The 23,792-nt window shown below is 34.1% G+C and overlaps 1 protein-coding gene across 1 annotated transcript; it reads right to left on the bottom strand.

Moving 5' to 3' along the window:
* Positions 1-13,723: 13,723 nt before the first annotated feature.
* HELRODRAFT_90549 (hypothetical protein) lies at positions 13,724-16,247 on the bottom strand (the record flags this gene model as incomplete). Its single annotated transcript, XM_009032611.1, has 8 exons — positions 13,724-13,799; positions 13,948-14,174; positions 14,252-14,371; positions 14,500-14,628; positions 15,001-15,142; positions 15,225-15,420; positions 15,653-15,848; positions 15,942-16,247. Coding segments are annotated over 8 exons (1,392 nt in total), but the record flags the coding sequence as incomplete, so codon positions are not given.
* Positions 16,248-23,792: the final 7,545 nt, after the last annotated feature.

Below are 23,792 nucleotides of genomic sequence, written 5' to 3'. Positions count from 1 at the left end.
TAAAATATGTCTCTTCCTGATGTGTCCAACAAAAACACTTCCTTCAAATAAAAATGAATGAGATCGAAACAATTTTCTTAACTGTTAAACTTCAAAGTAATATTTATTTCATAAATATGAAACTGTGAAGCGAATTTTTTTTATAAAACAAGGAAGTTAAACCTACGGCACTGGTCTGTAGTTCAGGCAAGCCGAGTAATTTTGATGAGATCTCCAATGAAGTTGTCTTGAAAACAATGAAACATTAATTCGTGAAATTGATTGTCATAAATGTTGAAAGAGTTTTGGTCTAGTTTCATGGAAAAAGTGTAAATTATCAAGAGGTTGGTGTTTAATGTTGAGCGAAAAACATTTATATTGATAGTTTGAATAAATGAAATGATAAATATAGAGATTTCAATTTTTCCTTTTTCAGATCTTTGCTTATCGTCTAAGGGCATAAATATATATTAGACCATTGCTATTTCATCTAGCAACTTAAAGTAAGTTCTTTGATGGCAGTAGCATAAAAATTAGCAGTTCTGGAGGCGAACAACTAACTGTAAAAAGGGTTTTTGGGCGTGTTCGGTTTTGAAACACTGTCCCCACAGAAAGTTGTTGAGTTGTTTGAAAAAATATTAATTCGTTAGTGAGAGGTCTGGTAAGTAGCAGTTTGTCATTTAAAACACAATAAAACAAACTAAAACATTAATTTTGTTTGATGTTTGGCTCAGAAAATAAAGTTTATTCAATAATATAATTTATCTATATTTATTAATTTATCTTACCATTGTATAATTTTTAGAAAATTGTGAATTAATATTTTGAAAGGCTTGACAGATTGAAGATTTGCCCACCATGGGATCACCTGTATTTATTTGTTTACTATAAAATAAATAAAAATTATTAAATAAACTAAATTAATTCAATCAATTAATATTATAAAAATATAAATTAATTATAAATTATTATTATAAAATATAAATAAATTTTATAACTATATTACACTATAACAATTTTAGTTTTATATCAGACGATATATAATATAAAAAATGATTTATAATATTCAGCATACCGATAATTAAACAATTCATTCTAAATACAGATTTCATTATTTTTGCTTAGGGCTTTGATGATCGATCACAAATAGATAAGAAGAGAAGAGAAACTGCTTGAATCAATCATTCAAAGGTTGGATTTACAATCACCATGACAACCATAGCTACGGTGCTAAAAGTTAATTCGATAACGTGTGTTTCAGTTGTATGATATTGTGTAACTGCAGAAATCATACACTTATTTATTTATTTTATATAAAGATGTATATATACAGTTGGCGAGTCACTAGATATCTCCCAATCATGTTGATAAATTAGTTAACTTAGTTAAAAATTAATGTTCGGATGGTATATAATAGATAGGAATTGAACCAGTCTATGACACAATTGTTATCGATCTTAAAAGGATAACTTGACTGTTTGCATTGATAGCCAAAATAAAGTTTTAATCCAAATTTAAGTTGTATTTTTGATTCGCACTTTACTATGCTTGACCACGCAAAATATATAATAGGTGCTTTTATGCTTCAGCTTCGTACTTATTAGACCTATCAAAAAATTTCTTCATAAAGATGATGCTCAACGGTTGGCACACGCATTTGTGTAAATGCTTCAGCTAATTCAAAATCGTGCGGCTAAGTTTGTTGTGGGTGATCAGGGGGGCAAAATTTTTGAAAACGTTGAAATTTTCAAAATTTTCAAAATTTACTAACTGTTAATTACTCTAACTAACCCGCCTAGATCAACCACGGCAGATGATTCTTTGTTCGATCATGTTTCACCAATTTTAATCGCTTTGATTGGTTGTTAAAAGGATTACGTATAAAGTGTCGCCATTGATTTTGAAGGTTGTAAATGTTTTGGCACCGAAACAATTAATTGATAAATGTTTAACGAAGCCGTCATCTTCTAGACATTTAAAAAAGTAATGATTTAAATCTATTGATGGTCTCAGTATCTCATTAGAAGATTGTTTTGCGGGATTTCTCAGTTTATGGGCTAAAGAGATGGAGTGGTCTTCCTAACAATTGACGACAACCCGATCAAGATTACTTTTAAGATGTTCAAAAAATTATTGATTGATTGATTGATTATTGTTATTATTTTATTCCCTCGTAGATATTCCTCAGAGGTTATTAAAACAAGCACACAGCCAATAAAAACACGTGAAGTAGCCCATCAGACCATTTTGCATGTGATAGTCGAGGTCGGGGGTTTCTTCACGGTGGACCGAGGGTACTGCATCACCAGTTCCATGCCTGTTTAACAAAAGGTCGTCATCTGATTTGGTTTATAAACGCTTCAAAGTAGGCTGTCGACGACAAGCAAGCAGACCATTTAGGCTGCTCATTTATATTCAGATGAAGATTTAAATTAATATAAATAAAAATAATGTTCGTCTTTTAGGCCTTTTTTAATTTCAACAGTAAACAATTTTTATAAATTATTTATGCGCAAGCACACACTCGGAAGTCTAATATTTTTAATTTCAAAAATTTTATTAAAAGAATGCAAAATAAAATTGAGATTCTACGCAGAATGTAATTTATTGGTAAGCAATTGTTATAATAGGCAGCAATTAAACATTTTTTATTCTTTCTCTCTCTCTCTCTCTCTCTATATATATATATACATATATATATATATATATATATATATCCTTCTTGTCTTTCAGTTTTTCTTTTTTCAATTATTTTCTATCATTGACGTGCGTAGCTGTTAGTATGCGTGTGTGTATGTGTGTGTGTGTGTGTGTGTATATATATATATATATATATATATATATATATGTGTGTGTGTGTGTGTGTGTGTATGTGTGTGCCAGCAAATGTGCACATTTTTCTGTGGGTATATATGTGCATGTGTGTGAGCGTTCATTTCTTTTTTGGCAAAGCAGACTGCATAACAATGAATAATAATAATAATAAGAAATATAAGAATAATAAGAAATATAAGAATAATAAGAAATATAAGAATAATAAGAAATATAAAAATAATAAGAAATATAAGAATAATAAGAAATATAAGAAGAACCACATAAATAAGAACGGATAAAAATATCATTGATGATTTATCAAATCTTGACTGACTACTTTAATTTAATAAATTAACAGTCTATTTCTAAATCGTCGTCGTCGTCGTCATCATCATTATTATCATCATCGTCGTCGTCATCATCATCATCATCATCATTAATATTATTATCATTCGACTTGTTTTTATTATTGTGACAAGCAATGCCATTCATAGTGTCATTATTGTTATTTTGAAAGTTTCTACCATCATCATCATCATCACCCATCTTGACATCATCTCCATCTTTACCGCCATCATCATCCTCATCATCGCCATCATTGCAACTTTTACGAACGTCTTTAGCCTCGCCTGTTAAACAGGAAATGACGATTTGGACGTTTGGGCTGTGGCGTGATGATAGTTTTATATCGCCCACTGATGACGTCACAGATCTTTCGCATTTCATTGGATGAATGTTACAAATGTTGCTATTGATATTGTTCATGATTGTGTTGATGTTGTTGTTGTTGTCGTTGTTGTGGTTGATGTTGTTGTGAATGGTTTTGCAGTTGAAAAAAATATTTTCAATTTTGCCACGTCTCATTATGCTGTCTGCATCCATTTTGTTGCTGTAGTCGTTGCTGCAATGGGATTTTGTAGGTGATGTTGTTGTTGTTGTTGATGATGATGATGATGTTGATGTTGATGATGATGTTGATGCCAATGTAGCAAAAGATGAAAGAAAATTGTTTGATTCAAATCTGTGGGAAGTCTTTAGAAAATCGTCTGAATTTATTTTGAAAGTTGGACAAACTTTATCATTTGCATGCTGATGATGATGTTCATGTTGTTGTTGCTGCTGCTGTTGTTGTTGGAGTTGTTGTTGTTGTTGTTGATGTTGTTGTTGTTGTTGCTGCTGCTGCTGTTGTTTTAATGGGTCGGTCTTGTTGAAATAATCATTAAAATTCAGCAATAATTTATCGGATTGGACAGCGTTCATCTTGCTGTCAGTAGAATATTCATTATTGTTGTTATCATTGTTGTTGTTATTATCTATGTTGTTGCTATTATTATTGTTGTTATAATTATCGTCATCGCTTTTGTCAACTTTGTTAATGTTGTTCACTTGGTTGTTGGTTATATAGCTACCTGGCCTGTTGTTGTGGTTGTTGCTGTTTATAATGCTATGACCGCCATTGTTATTGTTGTTATTTGTCTTAGTGGCAGTGCTGTTATTGGAGATGGAGGTGTTGACGGATGCTGTTGACGATGACGTCATTATCTCTCTTTCTTTGCTATTCCTCCATTTCATCCGCCTGTTCTGAAACCAGATCTTGACCTGCATGTGGTCATAGTTTCATTTCAGCAGCAGTGCCATAAACATACATCAGCATCATTTATATGAATGAGCGTGCGTGTGTGCGTGCGTGTGTGTGTGTCTGTCTGTGCGTGTGAGCGTATGGGTGAGAGCCGAGGTTTAAATTACATACTATTAACAAAGACAAAAGCATTGTAATGTAGAAGCAGGAAAACATAGACGGAGAGAAAAGAGAAATTGAACTGGCCTGCGAATCTTTGAGGCCCAACTTCTCGGCCAACTTTTTGCGGTCGGGTTTGCTGATGTACTTCTGTTTTGTGAAGACCTTTTCAAGCCCCTTCCTCTGAAAGTCTGAGAACACCGCTCTTCTTAACATGCCCCTCCGTGGCTTGCCCCTCAACCCACCCAGCAATGATAACGTGCTGTGCAGACCGAACACTCCTCCTCCGCCTGTTTCAAAAATTACAATCGTAATAATATTAATATTTATAGTGGTAAATAATAATTATTATTACTACCACCACCACCATCATCACCATCGTCGTCATCATATTAATTATGTGTGCTACAATAAAATAAAACAATAATGACCTTGAAAATAAGAATGTTTGAAGGCATCCAATGCTTCGTACGGGTTCTTGAACATACTTCCGGCCGAAAGTCCGTGATGATGTTGGGAAAACCCAACGTTCAAACCAGTTTCACTTCCCTGACTTGAGAACCCATAAATACTCGTCTGGCGAACCGTTACCGGATTGGACAGCAGAGCTTGTGACGTCATTTGCTGCGTCGACGAATCGGAAACGTGAAAGTTGTACGGGTTGTGGTAGGCGTTCAGCGGTTGGCTGTCAGCATTTGAATTTTTTGTAAAAGCCGGACATTGGAAGGTTGGTTTCATTTTTTTGGTTGAAAATAATGATGACGTAATGGGTGGTGTTTGGGGGAAAACCAAGGAGAGGGGCGTTGAATGGAGGGGGCGCTGTGAAGTCGGCTCCTCGGCTGACGTTCTTTCTGAAAATGCGAGGTGTTTAGATTTTACAAGCAGGGCTCGCATGTTAAATTGTTTCACAAAATTTAACGTCAATTAAAAAATGGCAGAACAAGCAATACTAACCGTCAGACTCAACGTGATTTTTTGAAAGGATTGCATGAACGCTGAACTTTAAATGATTTGTTGATGACTTTTTAAATTTGTTGTTGCTGTTGTTGTTGTTGTTTTTACAAATGTTATTGATGCTATTGTTTTCAATGTTTTTATTTGACTGAGATGGTTTCGTTTCAAAGCTATTATTATTATTATTGTTTTTATTGTTGCTGTTATTATTATTATTACTATAATTACTACTACTACTATTGTTGTTGTTGTTGTTGTTGTTGTTTTTAGCGTTATTTGTCACAATAGAAAATGTTTCGTTGTTGTTGACGCCGATCGTGGAACTGTCGTTTAAATTGTTGTTGTTGTTGTTGATGTGTTTGTGTTCGTGAATGTTTGGTGATTGTTCCTGCTTAATTGAGTGTTGGATGCATTTGTTGTCAAATAAAAAATCGTCATTTGATGTTGTTTGTTGATGTGCTTTAAATTGTTGATGCTGTTGTGTTGGTGTTGTTGATTCTGACGAAGACGATGATGATGGCGATGATGATGATGGCGATGAATATTGTGGTGCAACGGTTATAGGTGAATGTGATTGGTGTTGTTTTCTGTGTTGTTGATGTTGTTGATGTTGTTGTTGTTGTTGATGTTGTTGATGCACTGACGTAACGCCATATTTTAAATGTTCATTATTTTGATGATTATTTGTTTCGTGCTCCAAATTAGACTGGTGTTGTTGATAATGGGGCTGAAAATTTTGTTGTTGTTGGAAAATATTAAAATTTTTGTTGAAAGAAAATTCGTTTATGAACAAATTTCTTGCCAGTAAAGCTTGTGGAAGTAAGAAGTGCTGTTGTTGATGTTGTTGTTGTTGATGATGTTGTTGATGTTGTTGTTTCTGTTGATGTTGATGATGTTGCATTTCTAACAACAACAAATGTTGGTGCTGACGTAATTGCTGTTGTTGTTTGAACTGTTGTTGAATTTGTTGCAACATCATCTTTTGAATACCGCTGACCAAGTTACGATGTTGTTGTTGTTGTTGATGTTGTTGCGGTTGTTGTTTTAAAAGACGAACGCTATCAGCATCATCGTCATCGCCATCACTTGCATTCATGTCCTCAATGAATTTGTGAGATTGGACTCCATCAAAACAGAACGTAAGCAAGTGAAATCTGCCTCTCAATGAAATCACATAAAATACGATGAATCAGTTGAGATGATGTTGATAATGATGACAGGAGAGTATCCGTATAAATGTTATACAATCATATGCTGTTATATCATTGATAACTTGATAACGTCATCAATCAATCAATCATTATTTAAATCTTCTTTTAATTAAGAATGTTCTTTTGTTTATGTATCTTTGTATACATATCTTTATATATATATATATATATATATATACATACAATTATTTATATATATATTGTATATGTATGTGTATAAAGATCGCTTCGTTTTGATGAATGATTTCCAATAACGGCAATTAATTTAGCATGAGTTTATAAAAAAAAAATTAACTTAATGATTAGAAAAAGTTCTTACACACGAACGCACACACGCGCACACATACGCACACACACATACATGTATATGTATATATATACACGTACAGTCACAAACACTCGCCTAATTAATGATAAACGAAGGCTTGGTGAACAGTCTGATTCAAACGACAATCATTGAAATATGTGGTGATGTAGACGGATGGATGGATGGATGAACAAATGAAAAATTACGAACTAGGTAAAGAATGAAGGAATTATAGAAGTATTATCAAATAAAATGAAAATAGTAGTAATAGTAATTGTAACAACAACAAATCAACAGCAAAAAAAACAATATTAATAAAAAACCAACAACAAAGATTCCTTCTGCTTTCATAGCAATATTAACATTATTGCTTCTATTATTATAATTTTTTTTATTGGTATTAATGTTATTATTGTTATTGTTGTTGCAATTGTAATTATTGTCGTTGCTGTCACTGTTGCTATTGCAGTTATTGTTATTGCTGTCGGCACATAAATCTCAATATATTCAGCGCAACTTAAATAATCGTCATCAATATGACCACAACACCACCATAGATGGTGTAATTATCATCGTCATCATCATCGTCATCGTCATCATCACCACCACAACCATAATCATCATCATCAACAGTACCATTTTAAGATTATTGTAGCATGTAATTTAAAATATTGATAGAATTTTCATCAGGAAATAAAAATGTATGTGTGCGTGCGTGTGTGAGTACGTGAGTATACGTTTATACACACACAAACACACACACACACACACACACAAATATATATTTATATAAAATGTATGTATAGCTTTGAGCCTGATTTATTTTCATAACAATAATTTTGCTGATACGTTGTTTAAATAAATTGAATCCCTTGTGTTACAACTGCAGTAATAGTATTAGTAGCCGTTAAAAATGATGAAATGATGATGAGGACGACGATGATGATGATGACGGTTGTGATGATGATGACTCAATTTTATTTCTACCATCATACGTATTTATTTGACTGAATCTGATGTTTGCTGCTACTACTAATGTTATCGATGAAGCTTCTACTACTACTAACACTGCTGCTGCTACCACTGATACCGCTGCTACTGCTGCTGCTTTAACAAATAAAATGAAATCGCATTTACTAACCTTGTGAGATAGTTCGGTGAAACAGTTTATAGCAAAAATGAAACAGACGCACAGTTGAAAACAAGAAGATACTATTGATACACATTACTGAAAAATGTATTGTTCTCTTCACTTATTTATAAACTTCTAAAGCTTATAATGCGTACATTTGCAGACGATAATACATTTGATTCTAATTGGTCGAGATGAGCATTTATTCGAATGAATATCATTTTATCGGCCAATAGGAAAATAGAAGCCAAAATTTTCGACCAATTGGAATGGTCCAATCTTCATGAGTTAACCAATGGCGCATGGTTTATATTTTATTACCTGCTACCGTTGACAGCTTCTTAATTGTTATCACGGTTTGATTAATTGTTTGTAATAATACTGCAAATAATTTTTTAGGCAATAATAGTAATAATAATAATAATGATATCATTATTATTTTATTATTATTGACAATGAAATTTACTGTATAACGAATAATTGATTGCATTCAAAGTTTATTTATTTTCATTCAAAGTTTGTTGTAAAACTCCTCAGTTACAACTCAGAAAGGTCAGATGCACCCAACGCCAGTAAGAAACATGCAGGCAGAGGAACGCACTTCACACCTCTCTACAATTAAATTACATTTTTACAATTAAATACATACACGAAGAACATATTTTTAACCGTTCCAGTTGAGTTGCATAACTCGTCCTTTATAACAATGCAACTTCTGCTACTGCTATTGCTGCCCTTATAACTTGAACAACAACAATAACAGCCCCTTCTATAACGACTACTACTAATACTGCAAACTTTGTAGCCATCATCATCATCATCACCGACGTATTATTGATATAGCGCTTGACGCCAGCGACTTATTAGTTCAATATGCTGGTAACATCTGCTCAACTGATCGTCCGCTTGAAATTTAATATCGCCCATCGCCATGAACATTATATTAATATTCTTTTGATTTGCCCATCACTACTTCTATTTTTTGATTAATTTTTGTTATTGTTGTTTCATTTTCCACAAAAATGATTTTTTTATGGACTTTTTTGATCATGTGATCCGTTTGATCATTTTTTCAATTTATTATAACTCTCTTTTCCATCTTGTCTTATCTCAGCAATGTACATCAGTGACTGCAGTCAGTGCGGGCGGTGTTTCCTATCTGTTGTTTATCTACAAACTAACGATTTCATTTATCTCTGTGAAAATTAGAGATATTTCTTCTGCTGTTTGTGACTTGTGCAACTGAAGAATGAATGATTTCTCGTAACAACTTGTCACGAAGCATCTGAGGAAGAAATCATTGAAGCAGACAAATTTAATATAAATTAATTAAATAACTTTTTGTTATTCCTGTGCGACCAGTCTGCCAACCGCACACCATAGAAAATGGGACATAGACAAAGGAACAATTCATCTTTATGATTACGTCACAGTCGCCATATTGGACCATCCGTGGACGATAATACATTTTCCCATGCCTGTCTTCTACGTGATTCAAATTATTATTGCGTTATGAGATGAGTAACTTAGAATGAAAGTCTGCGTGCAAGTGCGTCTCTCTGCGTGTGTGTGCGTCTCTGTATGTGCGTCTGTAAATTTGCGTATGTGTATATGTATGTGTGCATGTTCTTGCAGATGTGTGTTTATCACTAGCTTATTTGAACTTAATTGAAACACTGTACGTTTATGTGAAAGTGATTGGAGTCAGGATGAAGGCAAATTTCTTTTATACAAAAATTGACAACATTTTTCAAATGAATTTATAATACTTATTCAATTAAAAGTAAATTTGAGCCGAATGTTTCGGGAACGTTGTCATGAATGGGAAATCTAAAGAGAATCGGGGATGAGACAAAAATCGGAGGGAATCGGGAACAAATTTCAATTCCCACTCACCTCTCGTGTGGAGATAAGTTGGAACCAAAATGACCAAGCCCCTGCTCTTTTCTGCCAAACATAACTTTTTTAATTGTTTCAAAAATGATAAAACGGATAGCTATCGTTATGTCATCACCATCATCATCATCACTATCATCACCATCACTATCATCACCATCATCATCATCACCATCCACATGGTCTTCACAACAAGCCCGTCAAGTGCAATTCAAGAGCAATGAGTACACAGAATCATCATCATAACCATCTTCATCGTCGTTATCATTATCATTACTGTCATCATCATTATCGCCATAATCATCATCTTTTCAAAATCATTATTTTCGGATGATGTTTTTCTATTTTGCGTTCGTGCATGCATGTAATTATACGCGCCTGTGCGTGTGCGTGCAGACAAACATACAGACGTACACACACATACGTACAAACAAACACACACACATATATACACATACATACAATTAACTAATATCTACTTACAAATGCTCTTTCAACATACTGTTTTCTTTCAGCGTCGCAAAAATTGTTTGAAGATTAATATAGAGAGCGACAACACCCGACCGACCACCAAAAAAGTGAGAGACAGAGAGAACACGATAAAAATGGTAAAGAAGAGAGAGAGAAGAAGAAATCAAAAGAGAGAAAGAAAGAAAGAGAAAGAGAGAAAAGGAGAGAAAAAGAAGGAATAAAACTTAGCGACAGAAACAATTGGCAGAATGCTAATTGGTTTGTTTACGTTCGAGTGCTGACGTAATCTGAGGATGTCAGCGAGATGGCCCCAAGAATAGGGATGTGCGTGTATTAAGAGTCCTATTGACATTTACTTGTCGTAATTGCTGAAATGTTTTTGTTATATTACTTAGTTAGGCTGCTTATACAGAAGTTGTATTTGTTCGTTTATTAATATTTCTTCAATTCGCTATCGCTAGTATGATGATGACGACGACGACGATGATGGTACTGATGAGATAAGTGATGATGATGCGTTGGTTTTTGGCGGGCATTTATAAATTTTATCACGCTCAATTTGAAGTGAGATATTGGATAATATGCGTTCCTCTGCTGCATAATTGTCATACCACCACACCACCACCACCATCATCACATCACTACCATTATCATACATCGTCATATTCGTCAACATCATCATCGTCGTCATCATCCTCACTCAGAACTCCCAAGGGTAATAGTCAAGCAAGCGTTGCATCAATTTGTGCCGAGTGTTTAAATCTTTGGCTGGCATCAAGCTCTTAAGACTTAAAATATGTATGTATGTGTGTGCATGTTTGAGTGTAGGCATGTTTGTGTGTATGTATGTGTGTGTATTTGAGTGTATGCATGTGTGTATATGTATGTATGTAAGTGTGTGTACCTTTGTGTACAGAGTTATTGAGCAGAATTTATTTAAAGTATCGATGGAATTTCAATGCTGGCAGTACCTCTTTTTTTCTTAATTTTTCATTATCATCATTATCACTCTTATTATTGTTGATATTATTATTATTATTATCTTTACCATCATCATCATCGCCGTCGTAGTCGTCATTAAGCAGAAAGTTAAAGAATCTTCATTCAGTAGCAGCCAGAGTGACAACATGTTTGTGTGACATTGAAGCTGCTCGAGTTCTTGAAATATCGTCACCTTCATCATCTTCATCGTTGCCGTCGTTTTCATCAAACGACCGATTAAAATCTTCTCAGCTACCTTCAGCTATTTTCTTGCTTCTTATTATTGCATATACACCTACACACGGTTGTTAACAACACTCAACAATTTCATCGGCAATACCGGTGGTAGAGATGTTCATTTTTGAAAGTGTTGCTGGCACTACCGACAACAATGCTATTGTATTTATGGGAAAGCGGAACTATTATTTTGCCAATAAAAATGCATTCGGTAGTTAATATATAACACGAAAATGACTTCGTAACGATAAATTGTTTGAATCATTAAATTTGAAGCAAGTTGAAATGAAAATTTATTTCCAGGGTGAGATTTTTAGACCTGGAGGTCAATCAATCAATTAGATTTTAAAGCGCTATTTCCGCGATGTTCAACAGCGCTCCTCAATGAATTTTACAAACAGATGGGTCTTGAGATCGGCTTTGAACTTCGTAAGTGATGGAGAAGTAGAGAAGGAAATAGAGAGTTCCAGAGAAAAAGACTAGAAAAAGCAAATGCAGATTTAGCAAGAGTGTTTAACACAAGTTAGGAAGAAGTGAGAACAAGAAGACGATCGTAAACCGGGGTATTTAGGTTCAATAAAACTAATAAAATATACAATTAATATCTGAGTGTCTAGTTATTCACACCAATTTAAAAAACATTTAAAATCTTAAACTGGCGACAAATAAATATGAACACCAACCAAACAAGCCTAGCCATTCTTAGAGTATTTTTAAGAACTATATCAAACATACGTTATCAAACACTTTGGCTGACTTTTGAACACCAATAAAAACTGGGAATTAGCAACAACACGGATGCATTTATGCCTATTTCACGTACATTATTTACAAGTTAGAAGCTTTATCTGCCCGGATTGTTAGCATCGAAATGAAATGACAAATTGCGATTGATGTTAAATTATTCAAAACATTAAACACTTAAAACAATTCTTCACGAGAATTTCAACAATAACTTGGTACGCGCTAAATATAAATCTTATGTAAAGTACTCAGTTGTGCTACTGAAATCCGCCTTCTACCAGATAACTGTTCGAATGTGACAAACGATGTCCAGGCAGTCACACTGGTGTTGTTTTGTAATGCAGGAAAATTATGTTTCGTTTCAAATCCTAACATCTCAGGCAAACGTTTTACTGTAGAAAACTTACTCTACACTCCTTTTTTTATTATGGAAGTATAAAACAAACAAAAAAAAAATAAATATTTTTCTAAATGAAAAGATTTTTTGTGAAATCAGCCCATTCAACCGTACGTGTAAGGAAACTCTTGCAATTGCAACATTCACAATGCAGTAAAACAAGGACAGACTCTTAGTTCCAACAGAAAAACTTCAAAGTTAAAAAAAAAACGACGACTCAAACGAACAAAAAAATTTCCTGGTTGGTCGGTGTCTGACGTTCTACGTAAATTGAACGTTTAATAAATAAGGAATGCAAGTAGTTACATTTCAATGGTTCATGATTTTAATTTAGAAATATCAACGAACGCATATCTAAATAACTTCGCTAAGTACGTGCAATATATGCATTTTTATTTCTTTCATACACATATAAAGTGCAAATACAAAGAAGTACATACAAATTAAGTATAGAGAACATACAAATATAGTACAGGTTGACGTTTCCCTAGCATACCGTGTGATGACTCTTCAACCTGAATATAAAACTATTGAGATACAAGTGCACAGTGCAAGCACGCAAAAATTACATGAAACCAATTAGTAAGAATTGTAGCCAGGAGCGTTAGATGAAATCGAATGCAGATTTAAAGAGCAGCCCTCCTCTTCCACCCCTCCCCCTCCCTCTCCCTCTCCACCCACCAGCATTTCTACCCTCCATACGTTCATTCTCCTTTCTCTCTTTAAATTCTTCATATCTGTTTAGTTATTTTTATAAAAATAAAAAATAAAAAATGAATAATGGTGCTGTTACGCAAGTTAATCCAATCTCTGAATGACAAAGAAACATGGAAGCAGTCAACAGAGCACCAACAACAACACATCAACATGCAACCACCAACTTATTAGCCATCCTGTAGAGTTCATCAGGCACATGCTGTTTCGCTTCCTCCATAATTCTTTAAAATAAAATATCTCAGTTAGCGAATAAATATAAATTTGTTGTCAGACTTCAAAAACGCTAAATGAAATTTCCACATTTAACATTACTTTCAAGAAATTCTGTAAAACTATGAACTTTCAAACTTTTGAAAACATCTTTCCAACCTGATCAATTCAGCGGCATACTTATCATCAAATTTGGTGAGAAAGGAGATGGCAATCCCTTCTTTGCCGGCTCTGCCCGTCCTGCCGACCCGATGCACGTACTCCTCGATGTTATGGGGAAAGTCATAGTTGATGACGTGCGTTACATCTTTTATGTCGAGCCCCCTGGAGGCCACATCCGTCGCCAGTAGAATTCTAACTTTTCCTGATTTCAAATCATCGATAGCCTGCGGGGTCACCATCACCATGCATTTTAAGTTCCGTCGTAATGACTTGCAAACCACACCCCACTCCGGCTACCTACTTGCTCCCTGTCCTCCTGATCCCTCGACCCATGAATGGATTGGCAGTCGTGCACTCCTTCAATTGAAAGCTCCGCAGAGACATAATCAACCGTCGCCTTGCGAGCCATGAAGACAATAGCCTGCATGCATGCATGCATGGAAGTCATGGGAATTATAATCAAGTAAAACCATGCCAAGCTTTATATTTTCCAACATCCTGACCAACACCGCAGACATCAACATCACTACCAACACCACCATCATCAACCTTTGAATTTTCATCGATTTCACTACTCAAGAGATATCGTAATTCGTCGAGCTTCTCCTTCTCATCCACGATGCAAATCCTCTGAGTAACGGAGTGCACTGCCGTCAGGTCCAGCGTTCCTATGAACACCTTATCCAAGGCAAGCAATATTGCTACTATTATCTAGTGTCAGTCATTTAACTATTAATTAAACATTAAAATTTTGTCGTTCACAAACACAACATTCTTCATTTTTTTTATACCGAACCTTAGAATATACTGAGCTGTAAAGACTCATGCAAGCATTGATCAGGCGCAGAAATTAATGAACAGCGATAAAAACAATGAATAATCAATTTAAAATTTATACTGCACCACGCTACCACATTACATTATCACTAGACACTCTAAATCAGCCCGAGTAAGCAAAGACAATGACATAACGTAAGTAGACGACATCATGACATCAGTTCATGTGAGTAAACAACACCATAGTATCAAATCAAGCATAGAATCATTTACTTGGATGGGGTCTTTCTGGTAGGAGGCGGCCAGCCTCCGCACCCCTTCGGGCCAAGTTGCACTGGTCATTATGGTTTGTCTGTCTGACCGCACATCAACCAAAATTTTTCTGATCTCAGGCTCAAATCCTAAATCTAACATTCTGAAACAAGGAAAATATATGAAAAAAGCGAAGAATGAATATTAGAGAAAAACAAAACTATGGGACTACATAACTGACTGACCTGTCCGCCTCATCTAGTACAAGGTATGTGACACTCTTCACTGAGACGTATTTATTAACAATTAAATCATAAAGTCGGCCAGGGGTGGCAGCAATTATCTCGACCCCTTCACTGACGTTTGTTATCTGTTCCTTTCTGTTGCCTCCTCCATAGATGCAAAGGCATTTGATACCATGGTACTTGTACTTTTTAACCTCTGTTTATTAAGTTATCTAGATAATAACATCTCTCATCATTATAATCAATCACATTAAAATCAATCAAGTCGTAGAATGCTCATTTTTGCTCATGCCCGAAACTATTGAAAATAACGTCGAGATGAAGTTTTATTTAAATATTAACCAAGATGAAACAACGAAAAATCTATGTTAAGTGTATTAATGAAAAAATAAATGAAAAGGTAAAAATTTTTTAAATATTCAGGAGACCCTGCTCAATTTGCAAGGCCAGTTCACGAGTTGGCGTGAGGATGAGCACCGTCGGTCCACCTCTTTGGTCCCGGGCAACTGTTTGCCCTTCTATGTGCAGAAATGCGGGCAGAAGGAATGCCAACGTTTTGCCCGTCCCAGTTTGAGCTATCCCAATCAGGTCATGGCCTTTCATTATGATCGGCCAGGCTTGCATCTTCAAGTTGGTTCATTAGTATTTAATAAAATATTTCAATAGTGCTAATAAAATGTGGCACTCAACAAATCGAGTGCTTCAAAATTTGAAAACCTGTATAGGAGTCGGCTTGACAAATTTATTGAACTCAATTTCCCTCATAATATCAGGATATTGACTGAAAGCCTGATTAAAGGACGTGATTGGATTTGGGATATGTACACTGGCAGGTGACTTCGCAGCACCTTCATCTTCATCGTCACTGTCTGGATTGATTCCTATTAAACTAACTACAACTATATCCTGGTTGGCTTTCCTTATTTCGTCAACTTCCTGCTGAGAAAGGCAAGTGATCTCCGGGTGCTCTACATAAAAGTCTTTTATTATTCTTGGCAACTTTGCAAGTTCTTCCTTGGAATAAAATTTTATATATTAATATATATATATATATAAATATATAAAATATACACACAACGATATAAATATGCATCAAGTTATCACTTTCATGTAAGCTTTGCATATTTTCCTAGCTTCTATCCAGTTCACTCTTGGTTTCTGTGCAGCATCAACACCATCATTATTCGACTTATTTCTCTCTTCAATTTTTTCAAAATTTGCATTCCCGTCAGAGCACTCCTCTCTGTTCTGTCGTGTAAATCTTGAACTGTTGCCAAAGCTAGTTTTTCTAGAATTGCTTGACTCAACTAATTTTGTTAGGTGTCTTTCCGCTTCAGCTACATGATCTTCTTGACCACTAATGAAAACAGAAATTTTACCATCACAATCAACTTTTGATTTTTCTATTCTAATCCTAGTTCTCGTATTTTCTTGAATTTCTTTGATTTTGCTTCCACTTTTCCCAATAATCATGCCAACAGAAGACTGAGGTACTTTCATTTCAAGAACTTTGTTTGCAGCAGACGACTGACTTTTAAAATTTTCAGATTTAAACCCACGTTTCATAAAACTATCCCTATCAGATTTATCTTTTTGTTGTTGAAACTGATTTTGTTTTGTGAAAGAACTAAAGTCTTTCTTTGGCTCATCAAACCAATCATGATTAGCTTCATCTGGAGCAGATCTTACCACGGATTGATTATAATAAATTTGTGGCATTGGAGAATTGCTTGCAACATTCACATTCGAGTGTGATACATTCTCATCCACATCATCCCAATTTTCTTCAAACATGGTAATATTTTATTTCTTTTCTGGAATAAAAAACAAAATCCATTGATTAAAACTAAATTATGAAAAAAGAACAAATAAAATATTTTTAAAAAGCATTATTTAAAGTGTTTGAAATCATGATAGATAACAAAAGTTTTACACAAGTATAGACTAAGACTAAGGCATAGGTGATGTAAAATTTAATTTAATTTGAATAGATTATAATTATTTAATGTAATAAACTATAAAAAATATTTTAATAGATAGTTCTACATCAAATGTGCATTAAAATAGGCAATTTTGTAATACCAACCTGCAAACCTAATTAACATTTCTAAACCATACAAAAAGATATTTTGTGGACTGCATAACAAAAGTTCTGTAAAATAATAATGGCCCCAAGACTATTTTTTTTTGCTTCTTTTAATCTTTTAATCTTTTAATCTTACACTTGTTTTAAATTAACAAATGTTAATAATAATAAATAATGTGTCATTGATTTAATTAATTAATACACTGTCCTATACATAAAATTTGCACTGGAGCGCTCAGGATGAGCTGACATCTAGATTCCAACAAAATGCCTGCTGTTGAATTGAAACAAATGCTGCTTTTTTAAATGATGCTTTTTGTTTGAACAGTTGAAGAGATGGTTGTTGAATGTTGTCTGACAGATGGGCAGACAGTTCCACAAAGGAGAACAAAAAGAAAGTCCTCAATACTATTAGCAAATATTTTATTATTCTATCTATTATATTATAGCAAGTGTCGATTTACTAACTAATCTAACCTAAAGCCTGGTACTCCATGGTTGATTTATCTGTGGTTTTTTTTAGAGTTTCTTTATTTTATTATATTTCAAGATTTAGTTAGAAAAACGAAACTTCATTTTTTAAAGCTCCCGTTTTTATGTATTTATTAGTGTATTTGTAAGCGTCCTTTAAAAAGATCTCAGAGACAAAAATAATAATTAAAAAAATTGAAATACAAAAAAAAAAAAATTAAAAAATCGAACCAACCAAGGCATTCAATTAAAATTCCCACGATTTTCATGACAACCTCAGTGAACTTGGTGAGGGTCGCCTTGGTTTACTTAATTACTTAATTATTCTAGTTATATATTTCAAACAGTATCTTATTGAACAAAGTAGTACCATAAAATGAATAAAAATACTTTTTTTTTTAAATTTTAAAAATTCTAAATTTGATTTCATTGCGATATCGATAATGATGATTGTGACCTGACTAATTAAAAAACATCAAATAAAATGTATTAAATAGGATTGGTAATTCGTTGTGAAATCGTTAGAGAAAATGACGTCATGTTAGCGGTAGTTATTTTACTGCATGGTAGTTAATCAGCCTGTATTAAGGTTTTATTCGATTCCTATCAAATGAATTTGACCAAATATCATACGTAGGCATAACTAAATAAAGAAATAGACAGATAGATATATATACGTATTACGTAGTTATAATACATTTATAATGTTGTATTTACACATTCAAATTGTACAATTGTGTTACGGTGTAGTCTTAAATTATTTCGAATTCTCTCAGAAAAATTTAAACTTTTTGCTATATACTAGTAGCTTTTATAAACAATTTAAAAAAATTTTTTTATCACGATATCGATAATGATTTTGGTGACCTGACTGATTAAAAAGCATCAAAGAATATTTTTAAAATAGGATGGAGAATTTGTTATATTGGGATATTCGTATATAAAGGGAGCTAATTTTAATATAAAAGCGCTTATAAATCTACGCATATTGGCTCAGCCTGGCTTGGCTCGGCTTGGCTCGGCTTGGAATTGGATGTTAAGCAAGGTGTGGTCTCAAACTATTTTGAATTCTTCCGGAAAAATTTGAACTGCGTGCGTACATATATATAAATCTACGAACATTGGCTTAGCTTGGCTTAGCTCGACTTGGAATTGTATGTTAAGCAAGGTGTGGTCTCAAACTATTTTGAATTCTCCCCGAAAAATTTGAACTGCGTGTGTACATGTATAGCACTGATTACTATTGCTTTTATAATGAATTTATATTATACTGATGTGAATGATGAAAATGTATGGTTGAAACGAGTATAAATAGGAGCTGAGACAACATGAAAATCAGATCAGGCATTCTGCTTCGCTTGAAGCAGTCTGCTTGATCTCATTTATTTTATTTTTATAATTTTTTTATTTTTATTTATTTTATTATATAGAGTTATATATGTTGCCTGTGGTTTGTGTGTGGTATTTTTTTATATTTTAGGTGGGTTCTTTGGCGGTTGCTCATACACACATACATACATCATGTTTGTTTGTGTGGTAGTATTTTATGTTCTGTTTTACTCTTTTTTCTCTTCCTTCATGAGTCTTGAGTTAAGTTAATGAAACATAGGTAGGTGAGATTAAAAATTAATTTATTATATAGGTAGGCTAGGGCATAAGGTAATTTAGTTATATAGGTAGGTTAGGGACTTCTATTCTTTTACTCTACTTTGTGGTGTGTTTTTCGTTTTGTGTTTTTGTTTTGTTTTGTTTCACACCATACATTCAGCAGGTACGCGGTGGTTCCTGGTTTTAGTGGGATTTTTATTGATTGAATGTGGTAGTATGCATGGTTATATAGAGTTATATAGAGTTATATATATAGATACCTTTCTTTGAGGTTTTTTTCTTTGCCGACCGGTCGGCTTCTTTGCGTTTCTCTATTTTCATTTTAATTATTTAAATAAATAAGATTTTTCCATTCATTTAGGTTTATTCAGGTTCATTCATTCAGGTTGAAGCTTCCAGAGGAATTCATCGTGGACGATCAGAATGGTTGTGGTGTCACGCTACGTTCGTTCATTCATTGGCAAAGAATGCACGCCTGGCTGGGGTTTGTTTTACGATTTTTTTGCGGTTCCTTTTTTGCCAGTTGGCTGGCTTTTACGGCTGGTTGGTTTCGCCGCGGCTCGTTTTACTATTTTCATTTAAATTAATTAAATAAATGAGATTTTTTCATTTTATTCAGGTTGAAGCTTCCAGAGGAGTTCATCAGGGAAGATGTCAGGCTACGTTCATTCAATCAGTGGCAAAGAATACACGCCTGGCTGGAATACGTTTTATTCTTTTTTATTTATTTTATTATATAGAGTTATATAGAGTTATATATGTTGCCTGTAGTTTGTGTGTGGTATTTTTTTTATATTTTAGGTGGGTTCTTTAGCGGTTGCTCATACACACATACATACATCATGTTTGTTTGTGTGGTAGTATTTTATGTTCTGTTTTACTCTTTTTTCTCTTCCTTCATGAGTCTTGAGTTAAGTTAATGAAACATAGGTAGGTGAGATTAAAAATTAATTTATTATGTAGGTAGGCTAGGGCATAAGGTAATTTAGTTATATAGGTAGGTTAGGGACTTCTATTCTTTTACTCTACTTTGTGGTGTGTTTTTCGTTTTGTGTTTTTGTTTTGTTTTGTTTCACACCATACATTCAGTAGGTACGCGGTGGTTCCTGGTTTTAGTGGGGTTTTTGTTGATTGAATGTGGTAGTATGCACGGTTATATAGAGTTGTATAGAGTTATATAGAGTTATATAGAGTTATATAGAGTTATATAGAGTTATATAGAGTCATATATATAGATACCTTTTTTTGAGGTTTTTTTTCTTTGCCGACCGGTCGGCTTCTTTGCGTTTCTCTATTTTCATTTAAATTATTTAAATAAATAAGATTTTTTCATTCATTTAGGTTCATTCAGGTTCATTCATTCAGGTTGAAGCTTTCAGAGGAATTCATCGTGGACGATCAGAATGGTTGTGGTGTCACGCTACGTTCGTTTATTCATTGGCAAAGAATGCACGCCTGGCTGGAGTTTGTTTTACGATTTTTTTGCGGTTCCTTTTTTGCCAGTTGGCTGGCTTTTCCGGCTGGTGGGTTTCGCCGCGGCTCGTTTTACTATTTTCATTTAAATTAATTAAATAAATGAGATTTTTTCATTTTATTCAGGTTGAAGCTTCCAGAGGAGTTCATCAGGGAAGATGTCAGGCTACGTTCATTCATTCAGTGGCAAAGAATACACGCCTGGCTGGGATACGTTTTATTCTTTTTTCTCTGTTTTTCTCTGTAATTTAACATTAAGTAAGAATGCTCACACGCACACACACACACACACACACACACACAATTACATTAAGTAGCTATATAGGTAGGTTAGATAGGCATAATTTTAAATGTAGGTAGGATAGATAGGAAGCATCCAACACTAATGTAGTTGAATAGGTAGGCGCGTAAGTTTATCGCTTCTATTTTTTTCTTGCACCTACATTACACGCATCAGCGTATTACACACACACACAAATACATACATAAACACATATGTTAGTATTTGAGCGTAGTTTTATTTTCATTACACATTCTAATTTATTATTACTAAGGTTTAGAGTAATTTAATTTCATAGGTAGTCAAGGGCAATAATGTAATTCTAGGAACAATCTTTTAATATAAATTAAAACGCTGTAAGTGTATCGATAGGTAGGTTAATTATTAAGTTTTATATTATTATTATTATTATGTTGGAGCCCAAGGCATTACGTAGGTGGTGGGGTGGGTGCCGAAAGGCCAATGAATTGGGCTCTTGAGTTTTGTAATTTTAGGTAAGCTAGTGCCGTAATGTAATAAATAGGTAAGTTAAGCTACGTTGTAACACATACTCATTAATAGATTTAGGGTTTAAGTTTTATATTATTATTACTAAGTTGGAGCCCAAGGCATTATGTAGGTGGTGGGGTGGGTGCCGATTGGCCAATGAATTGGGCTCTTGAGTTTTGTAATTTTAGGTAAGCTAAGGCCTAATTGTAATGAATAGGTAAGTTGAGGGTACGATAGCCGATAGACTCTGAATTTCAAAGTCCGTTGTCAGAGTTAAGCCTTGGTGGCCAGTGGTGAACCGGCAATGGTTTACTATCCGGACGGCAATGGTTTACTATCTGCACAGTAATGATTTACTATGCGGCACGGCCATAGTCTACTACCCGCACGGCTTCCGGACGGCAAATGGTTTACTATCCGCACGGCAATAGTCTACTATCCGCACGGCAATGGTTTACTATCCGGTGCCCTGGCTATCGGTGAACCTCTGTGCAAGGGACTGAGAATGAAGGGGGATTTTCGACTATCGTACCATTAATAGTTTTATATAGAATTAGTTAAGGTAATTGAATAGGTAGATAGGATTATTTTTATTAGGTAAGCAATTGAGATGCAGGCACTGCTAAGCTTTCTTATGAGAATCTTCTTTTTCTATCTTCATCAACACGGGCTGTGTTTCAACAACAATTTCGGGGAGGACTGGCACCAGTTTTGGAGGACAACGTAGGAACCGGACCGCATTCAACATTCTGTCTTTGTCGAATGGACGACAGTAAGTTTTTTACATTTTACTAACTTTATTATTTTAAAATATTATTTATTTGACATTATTTTCATTTCATAATTTTTTTGCTTCTAAGATTCTAACATTCATTTACTACTACGCAAATAAAAAAATTGTCTACAGGATGATGAGAGGTGGGCAGTGGTGGGAGTCAGCACGTTTCAGGTGGTGGTCTCATGATGATGGTGGTGTAGGAAGAATCAGCTCGTTGGCAGTTCGACTGACACTCTGAAGTCTTGTGTGCCGACCAGATGGTGGTGTTTGGTGCAATGGATTACAGTAAAGACAATTTTTGAAGTAAGGTTCATTCGTTCATTTGATCACTCAAACTTTAAAATTATTCTTTCATTAATTATTTCGTTAATTCATTCTATTCATTAATTGAATCATTGATTGATTAATTCATGCATTCATTCACTCATTCATTCAACCAATTATTCAATCATTCAGTTAATCATTTATTCGTTCGTTTGTTCCTTTGTTTCTTGATTTACTACTACGCTAATAAAAAAGTCTACAGAATAATGAGAGGTGGGCTGTGGTGGGCGTCAGCACGTTTCAGATGGTGGTCTCATGATGATGGTGACAATTCGAAGATAATATTAAAGGGAAATTTGTTTTTGTTCCATCGTACCATTGAAAGTACTCGAATTTCAACAAAGGATTGAGTGTTATCTCTAAAAGTTAAGTTCCCTATTTTTTTCAATGGATTGTTTTTTATTTCAATGAATTAGTTTTTTTTCAATTTAGTGTATTTCAGTTTCCGGTCATATTCATTCCATCGATGCGTGTCAGATGATGGTCGGTGCAATGGAGGTTCGTCCGTGGTGAGTGAAGAAGTTTCTGGAAAGTACACGCCCGCACATTTACACACACACACACATTAATACAACTCACCCGTACACAAAATCCATTCATTTGGTGTCGTTGTTATGTTTCTCTTCAATTTTCTGTTTTCTTTACCGGACTTAATTTAATTCATAGGTAAGTTAGGGATTGAGATGAGTTGAACAATCGTAGGTAGGCTAGGGCTTAATATTAGTTAAAAAGTTTCAAGTAAAATAAAAACGCTGAAATATGTTAAATAAAATACCTGAAACGTGTAAAATGTAAAATTCCTAAAACGTACGTAAAAATACAAATTTGTAGGTAAGTGGTTTGAGTTAATGATTATAAGTAAGCTAGGGCCTTGAGAGTAATTTAATTGTAGGTAGGTGACTGACTACTATTCTTGCGACTTCTTACTAGTTTTGTGTGATGTGTTTGTTTTTGCTTCACAGCACCACACCAACAAAACAAACTACATTTCATTCTCGTCGTCGCCTTAAATTTTACCTTTTTGAACAATCTTTTTAATAATGTCTATTTATTTACTTA

The sequence above is a fragment of the Helobdella robusta genome (assembly GCF_000326865.2).
Source record: "Helobdella robusta unplaced genomic scaffold HELROscaffold_85, whole genome shotgun sequence".
In the NCBI taxonomy this organism is placed as follows: domain Eukaryota; kingdom Metazoa; phylum Annelida; class Clitellata; order Rhynchobdellida; family Glossiphoniidae; genus Helobdella; species Helobdella robusta.
The sequence above is the reverse complement of the archived record's forward strand: the minus strand, read 5'-3'. Positions and strand labels throughout refer to the sequence as shown.